Source organism: Ursus americanus, chromosome 30, assembly GCF_024610735.1.
Source record: "Ursus americanus isolate L20-20 chromosome 30, mUrsAme1.1.p, whole genome shotgun sequence".
Taxonomy (NCBI): domain Eukaryota; kingdom Metazoa; phylum Chordata; class Mammalia; order Carnivora; family Ursidae; genus Ursus; species Ursus americanus.
Window position 1 is genome coordinate 9,962,418 of NC_142156.1, and position 16,670 is coordinate 9,979,087.

The 16,670-nt window shown below is 53.4% G+C and overlaps 1 protein-coding gene across 2 annotated transcripts in view; it reads left to right on the top strand.

Moving 5' to 3' along the window:
- Positions 1–16,670, top strand: part of GCN1 (GCN1 activator of EIF2AK4) — a 56,944-nt gene that overhangs the window by 23,813 nt on the left and 16,461 nt on the right. For both annotated transcript variants that reach the window (XM_045791581.2, XM_087857284.1), the window contains exons 21-40: positions 496–674; positions 982–1,075; positions 1,886–1,999; positions 2,092–2,290; positions 3,178–3,333; positions 3,818–3,999; positions 5,066–5,146; positions 5,504–5,647; positions 7,003–7,130; positions 7,311–7,500; positions 7,711–7,781; positions 8,405–8,570; positions 8,928–9,122; positions 10,158–10,404; positions 10,839–10,960; positions 11,307–11,421; positions 12,202–12,381; positions 14,563–14,783; positions 16,216–16,284; positions 16,494–16,632. In XM_045791581.2, the coding sequence (XP_045647537.2) occupies positions 496–674; positions 982–1,075; positions 1,886–1,999; positions 2,092–2,290; positions 3,178–3,333; positions 3,818–3,999; positions 5,066–5,146; positions 5,504–5,647; positions 7,003–7,130; positions 7,311–7,500; positions 7,711–7,781; positions 8,405–8,570; positions 8,928–9,122; positions 10,158–10,404; positions 10,839–10,960; positions 11,307–11,421; positions 12,202–12,381; positions 14,563–14,783; positions 16,216–16,284; positions 16,494–16,632 (2,992 nt within the window). The remainder of the gene's footprint in view (positions 1–495; positions 675–981; positions 1,076–1,885; positions 2,000–2,091; positions 2,291–3,177; positions 3,334–3,817; positions 4,000–5,065; positions 5,147–5,503; positions 5,648–7,002; positions 7,131–7,310; positions 7,501–7,710; positions 7,782–8,404; positions 8,571–8,927; positions 9,123–10,157; positions 10,405–10,838; positions 10,961–11,306; positions 11,422–12,201; positions 12,382–14,562; positions 14,784–16,215; positions 16,285–16,493; positions 16,633–16,670) is intronic.

Below are 16,670 nucleotides of genomic sequence, written 5' to 3' on the forward strand. Positions count from 1 at the left end.
CGGGGGGTTCATTCTCCAGCCGTCTCCCCTTCTCTCGTAGCAGGGCAGCTGATAACACTTCCAGACTTACAGCTTGTCCCCCATCAGTTCCTGTGGAAGAAGCTTGCGTTTTCCAGTCATTTCAACTGGCATGGGGTCTCACTGCCCCGAGGTGGCCTGGCTTGGGCCCTGTGCTTGTTTCTGAGCCTGTCTTTTTGGTCTAGGTCACATGCCCACCTCTGGAAGAGGTAGGGGCAGCTCCACCTGCCCCACGGAGGTTGAGAATAGAGGGGGAGTGTGACAGCCAGCGAGGGTGCTGGTACCAGACCAAGTGGGAAACGCTTGCTGAGGAGGCAGGCTCACACTGCAGCTGTCTGCTCTGGCGGACAGTGCTCAGAGAGAACAGGCAGGGGCAAGAAGAGGAGGAGCCCGTAGCCGGGGGCATGTAGGTGTGGCAGGACCCCTCTCCAGTGCCAGCCTTGGCACACCCCGACCGTGTCTGTGTTTGTCTGACAGTCTTCCATGAATGCCATGGGCTCCCTGTCCATCCTGTCCCCGGACCGGGTCCTCCCGCAGCTCATCAGCACCATCACTGCCTCTGTGCAGAACCCTGCGCTGCGCCAGGTGACGCGGGAGGAGTTTGCCATTATGCAGACCCCTGCCGGGGAGCTGTATGACAAATCTATTATCCAGAGGTGAGTTCCCGCTCGTGGGCTCAGTTGGCCCAAGCCTTGGTTTTCTTCCCTGTAAGAGAGAGAGGCCTCCTTTATAGGGTTAAGGAGTGAATGTGAAGGAATAAATGAAATCGCTTATCCGTTCGTTGGACAAGTACTGCTCTGTTCCAGGCACATGCTTAGGCCTGGGATACGAGAGCATGTCAGGTAGCCCACACTTAGCTGGTGCCTGCAACTTCAAAGCCAGCTGGGGTTTCATGGCTGGCGGGAGGCTGGAGGACCAATCGGCTGTTTTGAACCTGGCTGATCACCTGCTTTGATGTTCTAGTGCCCAGCAGGACAGCATAAAGAAGGCCAACATGAAGCGAGAGAACAAAGCTTATTCTTTCAAGGAGCAGATCATCGAGCTGGAGCTCAAGGAGGTGAGTGCGCGGAAGTATTACATGTGGGGTGGCTGCTGAGCTTGGTGGCCTCAGCCTGGTGACTTTCCGAGTTTTGTGTATCCTGTTCCCTGGGGTTGTCCTGAGGCCTGTGCACACTCTTCTGTCCCCTCCACCAGTCCCGGATTCCTCTACCAATGGAGGTGCTCAGTAAGTCCTTGTTGAATGGATGAGTGATTTCTTGGCCTTTTCCAGGCTGCAGCTTGTACTGGGGGAAAGCGTCTATAGGAGGGAGGCGAAAGTTTAGATTCTGAAGCTGCATGATTAGAACAGCCTTTCCAGGGGCGCCTGGGTGGCTCAGTCGTTAAGCGGCTGCCTTTGGCTTAGGGCATGATCCCGGCGTTCTGGGATCGAGCCCCACATCAGGCTCCTCTGCTGGGAGCCTGCTTCTTCCTCTCCCACTCCCCCTGCTTGTGTTCCCTCTCTCTCTGGCTGTCTCTCTCTCTGTCAAATAAATAAATAAAACCTTTAAAAAAAAAAAAAGAAAAAAAAAAGAATAGCCTTTCCAGCACACTGAGGAACTTTTCATTTTTCTAACACATAAAAGGCTCTTCTTGCCTTTGTCACTAGAGAATCCAGTAAGATACTTCTCTACTGCTGTCTCCATCCTCTGGAAACCAGGTGGCTATGGACTTTGTGGGAGATCGGGGAGGCCACATGGCGGGTTTGGGGGCCCAGGTCACAGACTTAGAGCTGGCCTGGTGCCGACTGTGGGACTGATCTCGCCCTGCTCGATGGCGGGGAGGGAGGTCTGTTCCCTGGAGATAGAATTGGTTTGCTCGTTGCCTTTAGGAGATAAAGAAGAAGAAAGGCATAAAAGAGGAGGTGCAGCTGACCAGTAAGCAGAAGGAGATGCTGCAGGCCCAGCTGGACAGGGAGGCGCAGATCCGGAGACGGCTGCAGGAGGTGAGCGGCCGCTGCCCGCGCAGGCCCAGCCCACTCCTCACTGTCCGGAGCAGGCCCTGCTGACCTGCCTCCTGGGCCGACTCTGCTTGCAGCTGGACGGTGAACTGGAGGCGGCGCTGGGCCTGCTGGACACCATCCTGGCCAAGAACCCATCTGGCCTGACCCAGTATATCCCTGTTTTGGTCGACTCTTTCCTGCCCTTGCTGAAATCTCCCCTGGCCGCTCCCAGGATCAAGAACCCTTTCCTGTCCTTGGCTGCCTGCGTCATGCCCCCTAGGCTCAAGGCTTTGGGTTAGTTCTTGTGTGCTGGCTGTGGGCGTGGCCCAGGGCAGGTTGGGAGGGGGGCGAGGGTGCTCCTGAGCGCTTACGGGGAGCCATGTGGTGGTCTGGGCTACCGACTTCTGTTTCCCTGTGGAAGCAGCCTTGGAACCCCAAGCTGCATACCGTTGGGAGTGACCTAGAGCTGCCTCCTCCCTCCTGTTTTACATCTGCTGTGCCTTCACTCTTGAGTATGAAGTTTTAGGCACTAATCAGTGTGATCTTTCTGTAACGGTTTTAAAACTAAGAAGTCAGAAATTCGGTGGCAATGGGTTTGGTTTGGTGCCATGTGGCCAGTGAGTGCAGCCCAGAGCTCTGAGCAGCCCCATGTCCGTGATGAGAGGTTTCTACGGCCTTTAGCTTTTCGTTAGCTATGGAGACACGAAGACCGGTAGGTTGGCTGGGCATTATGGTAGCCTCACTGTTGGGGGCTAAGCCTAGCTTAGAGGGGATGTTCCAATGGGTGAGGCTAGAATCTGGGAACAGTTCTGAGTGGAAAAGAGTTGGCACCTATGGAGCCTGCTGAAGCTGTTACTGGCTGCCTGGGCTTATTATAGGGAAATGAGAGCGCCAGATGGGTAGAGCTTTACCCTTGGCCGAACAACCCTGGGTGGCTCACACTTGTAACTTCTTAGTGTCAGAACGACAGCTCCTGCCTGCCTGCCTGCATCCTTCCCCCCACCAGTGCTGTCGTGAAGTTGAAATGAGAAATTAGGTTGAAGACATTTTGGCACAGCAGCATTGACTACTTTTAAGTCAGAGTGTGAGGCCTCTCTGCCTGGGGTCCCTGGTTTGTGCCCGGGCCAGATTCCGTGTCTCTGTGTTGGTCATCCTCTTTGGGTTCCTTCTCTTGGACACAGGCACTTTGGTGAGCCACGTGACTCTACGCCTGCTGAAGCCAGAGTGTGCCCTGGATAAGTCATGGTGCCAGGAAGAGCTGTCGGTCGCTGTGAAGAGGGCAGTGACCCTGCTGCATAGCCACACCATCACCAGCAGGGTGGGCAAGGGTGAGCCAGGTGAGGAACAGGGCAGGTAAGGGCAGCAGGCACCAGGCCGTATGTGCTGGTGTAGCAAGTGCATGAGCCTCAGTGTCGTCCCCCCCGCCCCCGGGGCTTCCCGAGGCTGTGGCCTTGGGCGAGTCACTTGTGTTCCTGGCCTTTGTTTCCTCCTCTGAAAAGTTGGGGGTTGGACCAGATGGAGAATTTCCGAGTCCTGGTATTCTGTGAGTCGCTGTGATCCCCATTGGGAGTTTACTTCTCTTTACTGGAATCTACTTGTGTGTTTTAACTCTGTCCTTCTGGAACTGGGCAGTGTTTAGGGTAAGAACAGGATTCGGAGCTGGACTACCAGCTGTTGTCCCTGCCATCATATTCTGTGCTTCTGGGCATCAGAAAGGGCCTCCAGCCTCGTTCGCCCCTTCCCCATTCACCTTGAGGATGGAAACCGAGGCAGCAGCTCTGTAGGTGCCTGCAAGATTGTGTCTGCTTCTTGCTCTCGCAGATGCCGCGCCCCTGTCTGCACCAGCCTTCTCCTTAGTCTTCCCGTTTCTAAAGATGGTGCTGACTGAGATGCCCCACCACAGCGAGGAGGAGGAGGAGCGCATGGCCCAGATTCTTCAGATCCTCACCGTCCATGCCCAGCTGAGGGCCTCTCCCAGCAACCCGCCTGGGCGTGTGGACGAGGTTGGCAGGGGAGCTCGGCTCTCCCCTTGGCTTGAGGGGGTCAGGGAGGCGGGGACTCTCCACACTTCCCCGCCCATCAGCAGTTCGGGTGGGGTCGTAGAGTGTGGGCACGTATCTCTAGCAGCAGCCGGGTATCCTCTTTAGTGCAGCACTCACGGCCTCAGAGACGCTGCAGGTCTTCTGAGGGTTTCGGACCTGGGGAAATCGAAGGATTTTGTAGCAATTTATTGTGTTAGTTTTTTTTGTTTTTGTTTTTTTTTCTAACTCGGAAAATAATGTTGATCGCTCTGCCTTTGACTTGCTTGTGATTATGATTGGACCTCATTCACTGAAGGGTGTCCTTCTTAATAGATTATGTTCTGAAAATGTGTCAGATTAATCCATGCATATGTTTAAAAATTCTAAGAACACATAAACAGAAAATTAAAAAAAAGGAAATATCGCCCCACACAGTAGGGCAAAAACGGATGGCCCTGGTTCTGTCATGTGACCACGTACTGTGATCTCTCATGCCAGTGGCTTCATGGGCTGCATAGGGTTCTATGCTGTGCGGCACCATGTTTCAGTTAAGGTTGTTTCCAGCGTCTCCCTGCTGTGAGCACCACTGTGTGCCCCCAGCGCCCCGTGCACCTGCATGAGTGTTCCGCAGGACACATTCTCAGGCGTGGAGTTACTGGGTTATGCAGCACGGTCTGAGCTACAGCCTCACCATGAGTTCCCGTCTCTCCATACCTAACACAGCCTCAGATCGTAATTAACCTTGCCAATGATGGGTAAAAGAACGGTATCCCATTTTATTTTGCGTTTCTCTCCTCCTTGTAAAGTTAAGTATCCCTGTGTTTAGGGGCCGTTGTATTTCACATTCTGTGAATTTCAAGTACGTTTTAGAACGTACTTGTTTGGAGTCCCTGAGGATGGTGGCCGACTGGCGTTGGCTCCCATGGGGTTAGTGGTAAACCTGACAGGGTTTCCCTGTGGTTGAGAGGATGCCGCTGCTCGTGCTGCCAGGCGTGGTTACAGACCTTCCCCAGAGCCTCACCCTGACTTACCTGCTCTTCTCTCTTAGAATGGCCCAGAGCTGCTGCCCCGAGTGGCCATGCTGCGCCTCCTGACTTGGGTGATCGGGACGGGCTCTCCCCGCCTACAGGTGATCTGGTTTTCAGCTGGCTTTTGCTGCACCTGAGTTTGTGACCCTGAGCTCAGGTCCGGCGCTTGGGGTTGAGTCCTAGTTCTCTCTCAGCTCTCACTTTTGGATTCGAGCTAAAGGGCTGCTTTTTTTGAGAGAGCCAGCATGAACATTCTCAGCTAGTGAGGGGTTCTGCTTGGGGCCTGCCACTGGCCTGGGCTGGAGCAGGGGGGACTTAGCCCCACTGGGGCTTCGGGGTGGGCGTTCTCAGTTCAGATCCCTCTCCGGGCCCCTCAGCCCATTGCCCGGCCCCCTCCCTGACCCCATAGCAGGAAATAATTTGCTGAACTGAGCGCAGCGCATCAATGTTCGCCGTAGGTTCTGGCTTCAGACACCCTGACCACCCTGTGTGCCAGCAGCAGTGGCGAGGACGGCTGTGCCTTCGCAGAGCAGGGGGAGGTGGATGTCCTGCTCTGTGCCTTGCAGTCCCCTTGTGCCAGCGTGCGGGACACCGCGCTCCGGGTATGCACCCGCTCCCTTGTGGGGCCACTGTGGTGTTCCTTGTCCCTCGGTGCAAGTGTTGGAACTGCGTGAGGGACATTCTTTCAAATGAGCCCATCAAATGATGATGGGAGATGCCTCACATCTGCACCTGTGTGTCTTGGAGACAAAGAAAAGAGGTCACGGGTGGGTCAGGATCGTTCTAGGAAGGGGGACGATGAAGCTGCTGTCACATTGCATCACTGGCTATTTTTGTCTTTACTTTGGAATATTTCATCTAGTTTTTTTTTTTTTTTAAGAGAAAGAGTGAAAGAGTGGGGAGAGGCAGAGGGAGAGAGAGAGAATCTTAAGCAGGCTCCATACTCCGTGCAGAGCTGGACTCAGGGTTCCATCTCACAACCCTACAATCATGACCTAAGCTGAAACCAAGAGTCGGATGCTTAACTGACTGAGCCACCCAGGTGCCCCCACTTCACCTGTTTTCCAGAATGGAACATGGAGGGGCACCTGGGTGGCTCAGTCGTTTAAATGTCTGCCTTCGGCTCGGGTTGTGATCTCGGGGTCCTGGGCTTGAGCCCTGTGTCGGGCTCCCTGCTCAGTCGGGAGCCTGTTTCTCCCTCTCCGTCTTCTCCCCCCACTCATGTTCTCTCTCTTACTCACTCTATCAAATAAAATCTTTAAAAAAAAAAATGGAATGTGGATCTCTTGGTACTTTTATAGATAGGTAAGATTCAGGGGATTAATTTGTTTTTTCAACCCATCACCTTGTATTTGGCTTTTCTTCGTACTTTTGGACCAAAAGCTAAAGGATCCCCTTGGAGTATGAGACAGGGCTTCCCAAATGCCAGTCTGCAGCTGCTTGCTGTTGATCTGTGACAGTTTGCACCGGCTCTTGGCAAAATGTGGAAAAGAATAGCAGTGTGGCGAATTTTTCGTAAAGACAAAAGGAATGTCCTTTTTCTGAAGTTTTGTCTTGCACATTGAGAGTTAAGTTTTCAGATTTTACATTAAAGAAGATTCCACCACCATATGCCCCATCATCTCCCAAAGGAAAAACTGTGTGAAGAGCCAGAGCCGCTAATGAGTTGATGTGATGCGAGGCATTTCCTAGCACTGGTCGTGCTGTCCAATGACGCTTTGTGCAGTGATGGGAATATTTTATATCTCTGCTGTCCATTGTGGTAGCCATGAGCCAACGTGTGTGGCTGTCGAGCACTTAAAATGTGGCTGGTGGGACTGACTTAGAATCCATTTTAATTGATTTAACTTGGACCCACATGCAGCTGGGGGCTAGTTCTTGGAGAGGGAGGCGAAGAGACAGGTCAGAAGCTCTTGCAAAGTCAGGCCTCACTCAGTCCCATCCCACCCCATCTCAGGGGCTGATGGAACTCCACATGGTATTGCCAGCGCCTGACACCGATGAGAAGAATGGCTTGAACCTTCTGCGGAGGCTCTGGGTGGTTAAATTTGACAAGGAGGAGGAGATCCGGAAGCTGGCTGAGAGGTGAGAACCCCTGGAGGATTGCGCTGGTTTTTTTTTTCCTGCTCTGTCCTCTCTCCCCTTATGAAAAAACTGGACCCAGAGCGCTCCACCTACAGCAAGAGAAGAACCGGGTGGTTGGGTTTGGCGGGGTGGGTGCTTCAGATCCTTGTCTGACTAGTCCCTGCCTTTGGTCTGCTACAGGCTCTGGTCAACGATGGGCCTAGATCTGCAGCCAGACCTCTGCTCCTTGCTGATCGACGATGTCATCTATCACGAGGCAGCTGTGAGGCAGGCCGGGGCCGAAGCCCTCTCCCAAGCCGTGGCCCGGTACCAGCGGCAGGCGGCAGAGGTTATGGGCAGACTCATGGAGATCTATCAGGAGAAGCTGTATGTGAGTGGCCTGCGTACCCTGCTGCGGGCTGGGCCACGGGAGGGTGGGTCGGACTCTGCCTGGCCTCTGTCCTGCTCTGGACAGGAGTCTTGGCGCTCACTGTGGCCCAGGGTGGTTGTGACTGATCTCCCACCTCACAGCTGGGTGGCTGGCTCGCCCGGCTCGGCTGGGGAGAGCACCGCAGCGCATTTATCAGCCTGTCTGTTGCAGCGGCCACCCCCAGTGCTGGATGCCTTAGGACGCGTTATCTCCGAATCTCCTCCAGATCAGTGGGAAGCCAGGTATGACAGCCATTGCAGTCCACGCAGAGCTTTCTGAGATACCGCAGGTTGGCTGGGCCGGGTGTTGAGAGGAGGTAGCGTGGAGTCATGGGACAGTGGAAGGAAAGGGCAAGATGTCGCTCTGAGTCAGAGAGACCTGAGTTCAAGTCCTCACTCCTGGGCTATCCGAGTGACTTTGGGCATGTTTCTCTTCTTTCCTCCCAGCCTCTGTTTCCTCAGAGGCCCCTGGAGACCTTTCACTGTTCTCTAGCTGAAAAGGATAATAGCACTTTTGCCTTTGTAGAGTAGGTTTACTTCTGAGTGCCTTCATCCTGCAGCCTGCCCTGGAGGTAGAAGGGTAGGCATTGCACTCACATGTGCGGAAATAGGCAGAGCTGGTCCCTGCCCAAGGTCACCCTGTAGGACCTCTGGGCATATGACAGGTCTCCATTTGACAAATGGGTTGTTGAGACCATTGTGTAGACTGGTGGGTAAGCACCAGGCAGTGGGCTCCACGCTATGCTCTGCGCCCGAGGGAGCTGCTGCAAGCTCCCTTCCCTCGTGGCATACCAGGATAGATTCCACCAGCAGAGGGAGCCCCTGGCCAGCCCTCGCCCCCCTGACACGCTCCCCCTTCTGCCCAGGTGTGGCTTGGCTTTGGCCCTGAACAAGCTCTCCCAGTGTTTGGACAGCTCTCAGGTGAAGCCCCTCTTCCAGTTTTTTGTCCCCGATGCTCTCAATGACCGAAACCCAGATGTCCGGAAGTGTATGTTAGATGCAGCCCTCGCAACGCTCAACGCCCACGGGAAGGTGAGAAATCTCAGCCAGCAGAGGGGGTGAGGAGCGGGCTGGGCCGGGGCAGGAGGCAGGGCTGAGCAGTGTGACACAGGGAGGCTGAGTGCCAGGAGGCCTGGCAGGGTACTGGCCCCCATGAAAAATTTCATATCTCTTTCTTTTGAGCCAAAAAGACCCCAAAAGGGTGTTAAATTCTTCTAAGTCTGCTGCATTCCTGCTAGCAAACTGGGAAACCTGCTGGCATTGCTGGCTGGCTTGTCAGGATGCTGGTCCTGGAGCCAGATTTGGACTCAGTCCTCAGTGCAGAGACCGTCATGCCCAGATGCAGCCTGGAGGGTTGACGTGAGGCTCTGGGTGGGCTTGGCTTTCCAGGAGAACGTCAACTCGCTGCTGCCGGTGTTCGAGGAGTTCCTGAAGAACGCGCCCAATGATGCCAGCTATGATGCCGTGCGGCAGAGTGTGGTGGTCCTCATGGGCTCTCTGGCCAAGCACCTGGACAAGAGCGACCCCAAAGTGAAGCCCATCGTTGCCAAGCTCATTGCTGCCCTCTCTACCCCCTCCCAGCAGGTACCCGCCTCCTGGCCGGGCGCCCACAAGCCAGTTGGGGAATTGGGACCGACTGAGGTGTGCAGCAGGGTGCTAGGGCCAAGTTGGGGATCAGGGCCCAGAATGCCTAGTTCTCAGCAAGGAGTCATCCTCTCTTGGGGCAGCCTGGTTTATAGTAAAAAGCACCCCGAGAGGGAGTTATTTTGTTCCAATAGACTTCTGGAGATTTTCATTTTTTCCACTCATTTACTAAATACTTTTTTTTCCCCCACTTAGTATAAACCCAGCACTGGGGATACCAAGATTAAAAAAACAAACAAACAAACAAACAAACAAACGGAAGGCTCCGTCTGCTGAGCTTTCCCTGACCCTCTTTGTGTTCCTTACACACTTCAGGGGCCTTTTAATGTAGTCTCCAAGCCACAGCACAAGGATTGTTGTTTTGTTTTTGGAAAAACATAATATGTGTGTATATTTCTCCCCTCTCTCCTCCCCCTGACTTGCATTTTGGATCACCCAGAGTGTGTCAAATGTAGGTTTACAAAACTGGTCACATAAATTTGAGAACTCCCCTGCAAGGGCTCTGCCTGGGCCTCTGGCAGCACAGCGCTTTGCTGTGCTCTCTTTTTGGGCTTCCTGAGCTGTGGCTGGAAGGCAGAACTGGTGGTGTCTTTTGGTACCACTCAGTTTGGGCCTGGCCCTCCAAGGCAAGGCTGGATTAATTACCCGTGCCTTTGACAGAAAACTGAGAGACTTGGGCCATTTTTAAGAAAGTGCAGTAAGGCTTCTCTCTAGATCTTTCCGTGTGAGTGGGTCTTCTGGAGTTTTCTCTCACCTGACCAGTCCTTACAGATGTAGTGTGCACTGTGGCAGAGCCCGTGTCCTCCACAGGCATATAATGCTGTTCGCTTGTCCTGACGCCGTGTTGTCTGACAGGCAGTGGCTGAGATGGGACTTGGGGACATCTAGTGGCGAGGCGCTGCACAGGACTGTGGCAGCCCCCGGGAACCGGCTGTGGGTGAGCTGCGGCACTGACGAGGCAGGCCTCTCCCCTAGGTCCAGGAGTCCGTGGCCAGCTGCTTGCCACCTCTCGTGCCAGCCATCAAAGAGGATGCAGGAGGGATGATCCAGAGGCTGATGCAGCAGCTGCTGGAGTCAGACAAGTACGCAGAGCGCAAAGGGGCCGCCTACGGGCTGGCGGGCCTGGTGAAGGGCCTGGGCATCCTCTCACTAAAGCAGCAGGAGATGATGGCCGCGCTGACCGACGCCATCCAGGATAAGAAGAACTTCCGCCGGCGAGAGGGTGAGTGTCTCTGAGCTTGGGGCTGCCCGGGGTGGGAAGTCAGTCCCCACAACCGCCAGAGGAAGGAATCTGGCTTTTCCTTCCCCGCCGAGGGCCTGGTGTTTGTGTGTATGCTCTTGAGGGGGCAGATTGTGTAACCCATTCCATCTGGTCCTTGCTGCCGTGGCCTGGACTTTATTTCTCACTCAGCTTAGAGACCGTCAGCTGAGAAAGAATTGGCTTTACTAGCTGCTAGTGCCTGGAAGTGGCAGACACGGCCCGGTTCTCTCCTCCTTTCTGCTTAGCCATGTCCATGCTCTCAGGGACGTGGGGGGTGCTGCTCTCTCATGGGGCTACCTTGAGTGTTTCCAGAGGGCGAGGAGATGGCAGGCAGGCGATCCTGTGGCTGCCTCCAGAGCACAGTCTGTTTCCAGCTGTCCCGCCTTCTCCCCCAGGAGCCCTCTTCGCCTTCGAGATGCTCTGCACCATGCTGGGGAAGCTCTTCGAGCCATACGTGGTTCACGTGCTGCCCCATCTGCTGCTGTGCTTCGGGGATGGGAACCAATATGTGCGTGAGGTAAGTCCTGAGGCTGCACGTGAGACCTGCCGCCAGCTGGGGCAGCCGCTGGCTGTGAGTCTCTGCCTGGGGGCTGAGGGGGTGGAAGGGCCCGCTGCTGGAACCCCTCTGCCTGCACCTTGGGCACCGGTGACTGGTACAGACTCCTCTGATTCCCAGTAAAGCATTACAGCTCTGAGAGATGAGAAAGTCTCCTTCTCAGCTGCGTCTGTAGGCCTGGGCACAGGGTCTGACACAGGAGATCCCCAGTAAGTGTTAGTCACCAGGAGGAACATTCAGACTAGCATCAGGCCTTGACCCTTGCTTGGGCAAAGAGGCCCCTGAACGCCTTTTCTCCTCCCTTGAGGCTGCAGATGATTGTGCCAAGGCTGTGATGAGCAACCTGAGTGCTCACGGGGTGAAGCTGGTGCTCCCCTCCTTACTGGCTGCCCTGGAGGAGGAATCCTGGAGGACCAAAGCTGGTAAGGCTGCTCCCTTCAGTGTCTCTGTCCCAACCTCCTTTTCTGAAGGCTGCCCTTGCAGGAACCCGGGGAGCAATCCAGGGATCTTGTCCTGTGAATGTGTGCTCCCCAGCCCATGGACAAGGCCAAGACCCTCTGAGCCCTCAGGCAGCTCAGTCTTTCAATAATTCGTGTGCTTTCATGCAAAGAACAGGCCTCTGGTGGAAGCCATAGTCCTAAATAGGAAGTCCCAGAGCTTTAAAGTTAGTTTGTGGCTACTTCTGTGACTTTAAAGCTTTTTTCCCCTATTAAGCCCCTTTTTAAAAATAGAATCTTCTCTGGCATCCTAATATGCAAAACAGATTCAAGCAGAGCTGTTCTGGTTTGGGCAGGGTCCAGATCTGGGGCCCTCCCCCTCGGCTCCCCCTCCCCCTCAGTCCTTCAGGTTCCACTCTGCAGTTGGAGAAATCACAGATCTAAATGAGTTTCTTCATACATGGATAAAGAAACTAGGCCAGAGAAGTTCAGTGAATTGGCCTTGGGTCACCTCCAGGGCTCAGCCAGGTCTTCCCTCATCCTGGTCTTTGCCTCTTTTCCCCACGCCACCTTGCATCCCCCCCAGAATGCCGTGGCTCAGCAGGCCTCAGGAGCATTGCGCTTGCTCTCCTGGAACCACCCCTCCCCTCCATCCTCCTCCTGCAGGGGGGCAGGCCGGTTGTCCCGTGCCCAGGCAGCCGGCACAAGGGGTTCCCTTGCCCATGCTCCGTGGTTCCATGCTGGGCGTGTGTCTGCCATCTGCAGGGTCAGTGGAGCTGCTCGGGGCAATGGCATACTGTGCTCCCAAGCAGCTGTCGTCCTGTCTGCCCAACATTGTGCCCAAGCTCACGGAGGTGCTCACCGACTCCCACGTCAAAGTGCAGAAGGCCGGACAGCAGGCGCTGAGGCAGATCGGCTCGGTCATCAGGAACCCGGAGATCCTGGGTACACTTCTCCCATGAGGGCCCCGGCCCTGGCTCCTCCTCCCATTCCTGGACACTGCAGGGAACGTGCATTCAGCAAAGGTTTTTGCCCTCCGAGGACAGATACATTCACATTGAAATAACCTCTGAATTCTGGGAAACCCTTTTTCTAGGATAGTTAGTGGGAAGTAGTTCGGAAGCAGTTTTGCCACTGGTCTAGAGCAATCGTCATTGACTGCACAGATAGGGAAACTGAGTCAGAAGCAGCCTGACTCTGAGAGAGCCCTGTGCATTAAGCTGAGCCCTGAGGTCAACAGAATCGAAGGACACGTTCTGGACCACATCAACATCATATATTTTTTGGGAACTTTCAAGTCTGTCTCATTCCAGAAGATGTGATGGAGGGGAAGCTTAGGGAAGGGTTATTCCCCTTAATTGTGTTCTTTAGTGTGGTTCTTGATGGGGTGATGACAGGAGGTTGATTTCTAGAAATAAAACCCAGCAGCCACCTCACCCAGCACGTCACTTATTAAGTGTTAAGCTTCGGTGTAGAACGTAGGTAATGGTTCAGCCAGGGTGTTACCAGACTTTTTTTCATTCAGAAAACTATGTTTCTTACTTGTGTGTTTTTGTTTGTCAAGCGGTGAACAGGTATCCTTGGGTTTTATTGTTTTTCACGATGTCCAGTAGCCCTGGGGGTTCCTAGGGCTGGGGGCAGTCTCAATCTCTATCAAATGAGGGCAAGTGCTTTCGTTTTTGGGACTCCAGCATGGGTCTTTTTTTTTTTTTTTTTTTTAATTGAGGTACGATTTGCATAATGTTAAAATCACTTAAAAATTTACACAGTTCAGTGGGTTTTTTTTTGGTTTTTTTTTTTGGTATATTCACAAAATTACATAAATATCACCACTGTCTAGTTCCGGGGCATTTTCCTGACCCCACAAAGAAACCCCACAGCTGTTAGCATTCACTCTTCATTTCCTTCCCTGCCTCTGGGCCCTGACAGCCACTGCTCTGCTTTCTGTTTCTTTGGGCTTGCCTGTTGGGGGCACTTCCTGAGGTGGGATCATTTGTGGAGCTTCTTGAGCTTAGCTCATGTTTTCAAGGTGCATCCATATCGTGGCATGGGTCAGTGCTCCAGTTCTTCTTATGGCCCGATAATCTATCATAGGGATAGACCACATTTTGTTTCTTGAGTCATGTGTTGCTGAACGTTTGGGCTGTTTCTAGTATTGGCTGTTCAAAGTAATGCTGCTGTGAACATTGTGTACAAGGTGGTTTTCTCTGTAGGCGTGTTCAGGTCTCTTGGTTAGATCCCCAGGAATGGAAATTGCTGGGTCATGGTATGGTAACTGCCTTTCCAAGGAACTGCTGGACTGTTTGCCAAAACGGCTGGATCATTGAACGTTCCCAGCAGCAGTGTGTGAGAGTTCCTGTTGCTGACACTGTTCCTGGCTTTTTGGGTACAGCCACCCTTGTGGGTGTGAAGTGGCATCTCATTGTCATTTCGATTTGCATTTCCGTAATGACTGACGACTTGACCGTCTTTTCATGGGCTTATTGGCCATTTGCATATCTTCTTTGGAGAACTATTGAAATCTTTTGTCGGTTTTTTACTTGGATTATCAGGTGTTTTTGTTTTTAATTGCTGACAGCATGGGTTTTTATAGTGGTTGAAGCCCCTGGGCTTGTGGAAAAGAAACGCTAAGTATTCTCCTGGCAGTTCTTTGCTTTGCTGACGATGCTGACTAGGAGAGCTTGTTTTATCTGGGCTGACCTGCTCTGAGTATGGTGTGCTTCATTGCTATCACTGGCTCAGTGGCCTTTGGTGTCTCAAAACAGTGTTTTTGCAAAACCACCCAGGGCTGCCGGTCCAGTGAGATGGCACGTGGTGCCCGAGCAGCGCTCCCATGGAGGCTCAGCACCGTGGCTGCAGCTCGGTGCCCACTGAAGGTTGCCCCCAGTTGTCCTGCCAGATAAGGCTGAGCGGTGCAGAGGGGTGATGGCTGCCACCTTCTTCCTCGTGGAGCAGGGATTGCTCTTTGCAAGCAGGCTGGCTTCCACAGCTGGTAACTTGTGGGGCTCTGAGGAGGGGTATCCCTAGTCTCCCTTCTCTTGTGTCCCTCTGTAGTTCAGGTGACCCAGCGGCTTTGCCACACCCAAGACTCATATAAACTAGCTTTTCTCTTGTTTGGACATGCAGCCATTGCCCCAGTCCTGCTGGATGCCCTGACGGACCCCTCCAGGAAGACCCAGAAGTGCTTGCAGACCCTGCTGGATACCAAGTTTGTCCACTTCATTGATGCTCCGTCCCTGGCCCTCATCATGCCCATTGTTCAGAGAGCCTTCCAGGACCGTTCCACAGACACGCGGAAGATGGCAGCCCAAATTATTGGCAACATGTACTCCCTGACGGACCAGAAGGTAGCGGCCCAACTGGGGCTGGTTCGGACAGACCAGGAGACGCTGGTTTAGGGTACAGGGTCCCTGCCCACAGTAGACATGAGGGGGCTGGGGGCTTTTAATCCCTGATTATGTTTAGGGGAAGAAGACCAGTTTGGGGTGGAGGGTAGAAATCTGGGCTGTCTGGGCATCTTGCAGAGAGAGCATAGTGGTTCAAGTTCTTACTAGCTCAGCTCCTAGATGAGGCCATGCGTGGGCCCTTTTATAGGCTGAGGGGGAGGAAAGGCCCCGCCCTGCCCTGTGTTGGCAACGTGGCTGCTGCTTTGACTGCTTGTAGTTCTCTTGTCACAAGCATTTGCTTCTGTGAGCCTACAAATTAGAGGAAATTAGCCTAGTTTGGGAGATTTACTTTGTTTGTTTACGTACTCCCCGGGGCTTGCGTGTGTGAGCTCACGGTCTCCTGCGGCCATGCTTTGCTTGCTGAGGCTCTGGGCACAAAAGATAAAGTAGGCAAGTCATGTCAATCCTAGAGAATTTAAGAAATGGGAAAATTGGTGAAACAACTTATCCATAGTCTTCCAACACTAAAACAATTCCTGCTAATGTTTTTTATTACATTTACAAAATTATATTCCTGAACATAAGATTATTTTTTTTTAAGATTTTATTTATTTATTTAACAGAGATAGAGACAGCCAGCGAGAGAGGGAACACAAGCAGGGGGAGTGGGAGAGGAAGAAGCAGGCTCCCAGCGGAGGAGCCTAATGTGGGGCTCGATCCCATAACGCTGGGATCATGCCCTGAGCCGAAGGCAGACGCTTAACCGCTGTGCCACCCAGGCGCCCCCATAAGATTATTTTTAAGTTACAATGAATTATTCACAAAACTGGTGTTCAATAGTTCTTTCATATTCCAACGAATTTGTATACCATAACTTATATAATCCTGTTGTTGGTCCTATACTGTCCAAGGTTTTCTGCTATTTTAGATGGTGCTGCAGTGAACATAAGGTGTTTTCTATATTTAAAACTGTTCCCTAAAGCCGAATGCTATACCAAGAGACATAAAGCTTTCAGGGTGAAGAATGGGAAGATGATAACATTGTTCTGAAAGGAAAGTGCCAGAAATAATTTCCTAGATTCCAGAGGCCGGGCAGGCCTTGGTCCTGGGACAAGGGCAAGAGGAGGAAGAACATTGAACTCTAGCTGGGGGTTCTTTCGACCTGTTGAGGGTAGGCCTCGGGTCCCTCATAGGTTTCCTAGGCAGTTACCTGGGGCCTCCAGGGAACCAGTCAGGGGGGTTCCTCTCCAGGTGCCCTTCTTTTCTGGCTCTCTGAGCATCCCTGCTGAGCTCTCCTTGTCGGCAGAATGGTGAGGTCAGGGTCCACGGTGGAACCAGTCCAGAGGAAGCAGGAGCCGGGCCTCCACCCAAGTCATCTCTTGTGTTGTTGCAGGACTTGGCTCCTTACCTGCCAAGCGTGACACCTGGCCTGAAAGCCTCTCTTCTGGACCCTGTACCTGAGGTGAGGCTGGGAGGAGAAAGGAAGGGGGGGTAGGAGCTCATGATTTTAGTCCATTCCTCAGATGATTGATTCCTGAGAATTCCTTATAAGGTGCTTTTGCATCTGTCTGGGAGGGGGAAGGAGACCCTAGGGGCCTCTCTCTGCTCCTACATGAACACCTAGTCTTGAGACGCTGTAGCTCCTCCCATCCTGGCTCTTGGTTCCGACAGGTACGGACAGTGTCTGCAAAGGCTCTTGGGGCCATGGTGAAGGGCATGGGGGAGTCGTGCTTTGAGGACTTGCTGCCGTGGCTGATGGAGACGCTGACCTATGAGCAGAGCTCCGTGGATCGCTCAGGCGCTGCGCAAGGTGAGGCCAGGGCAGGCCCAGGGGCCGGACGGGGAATG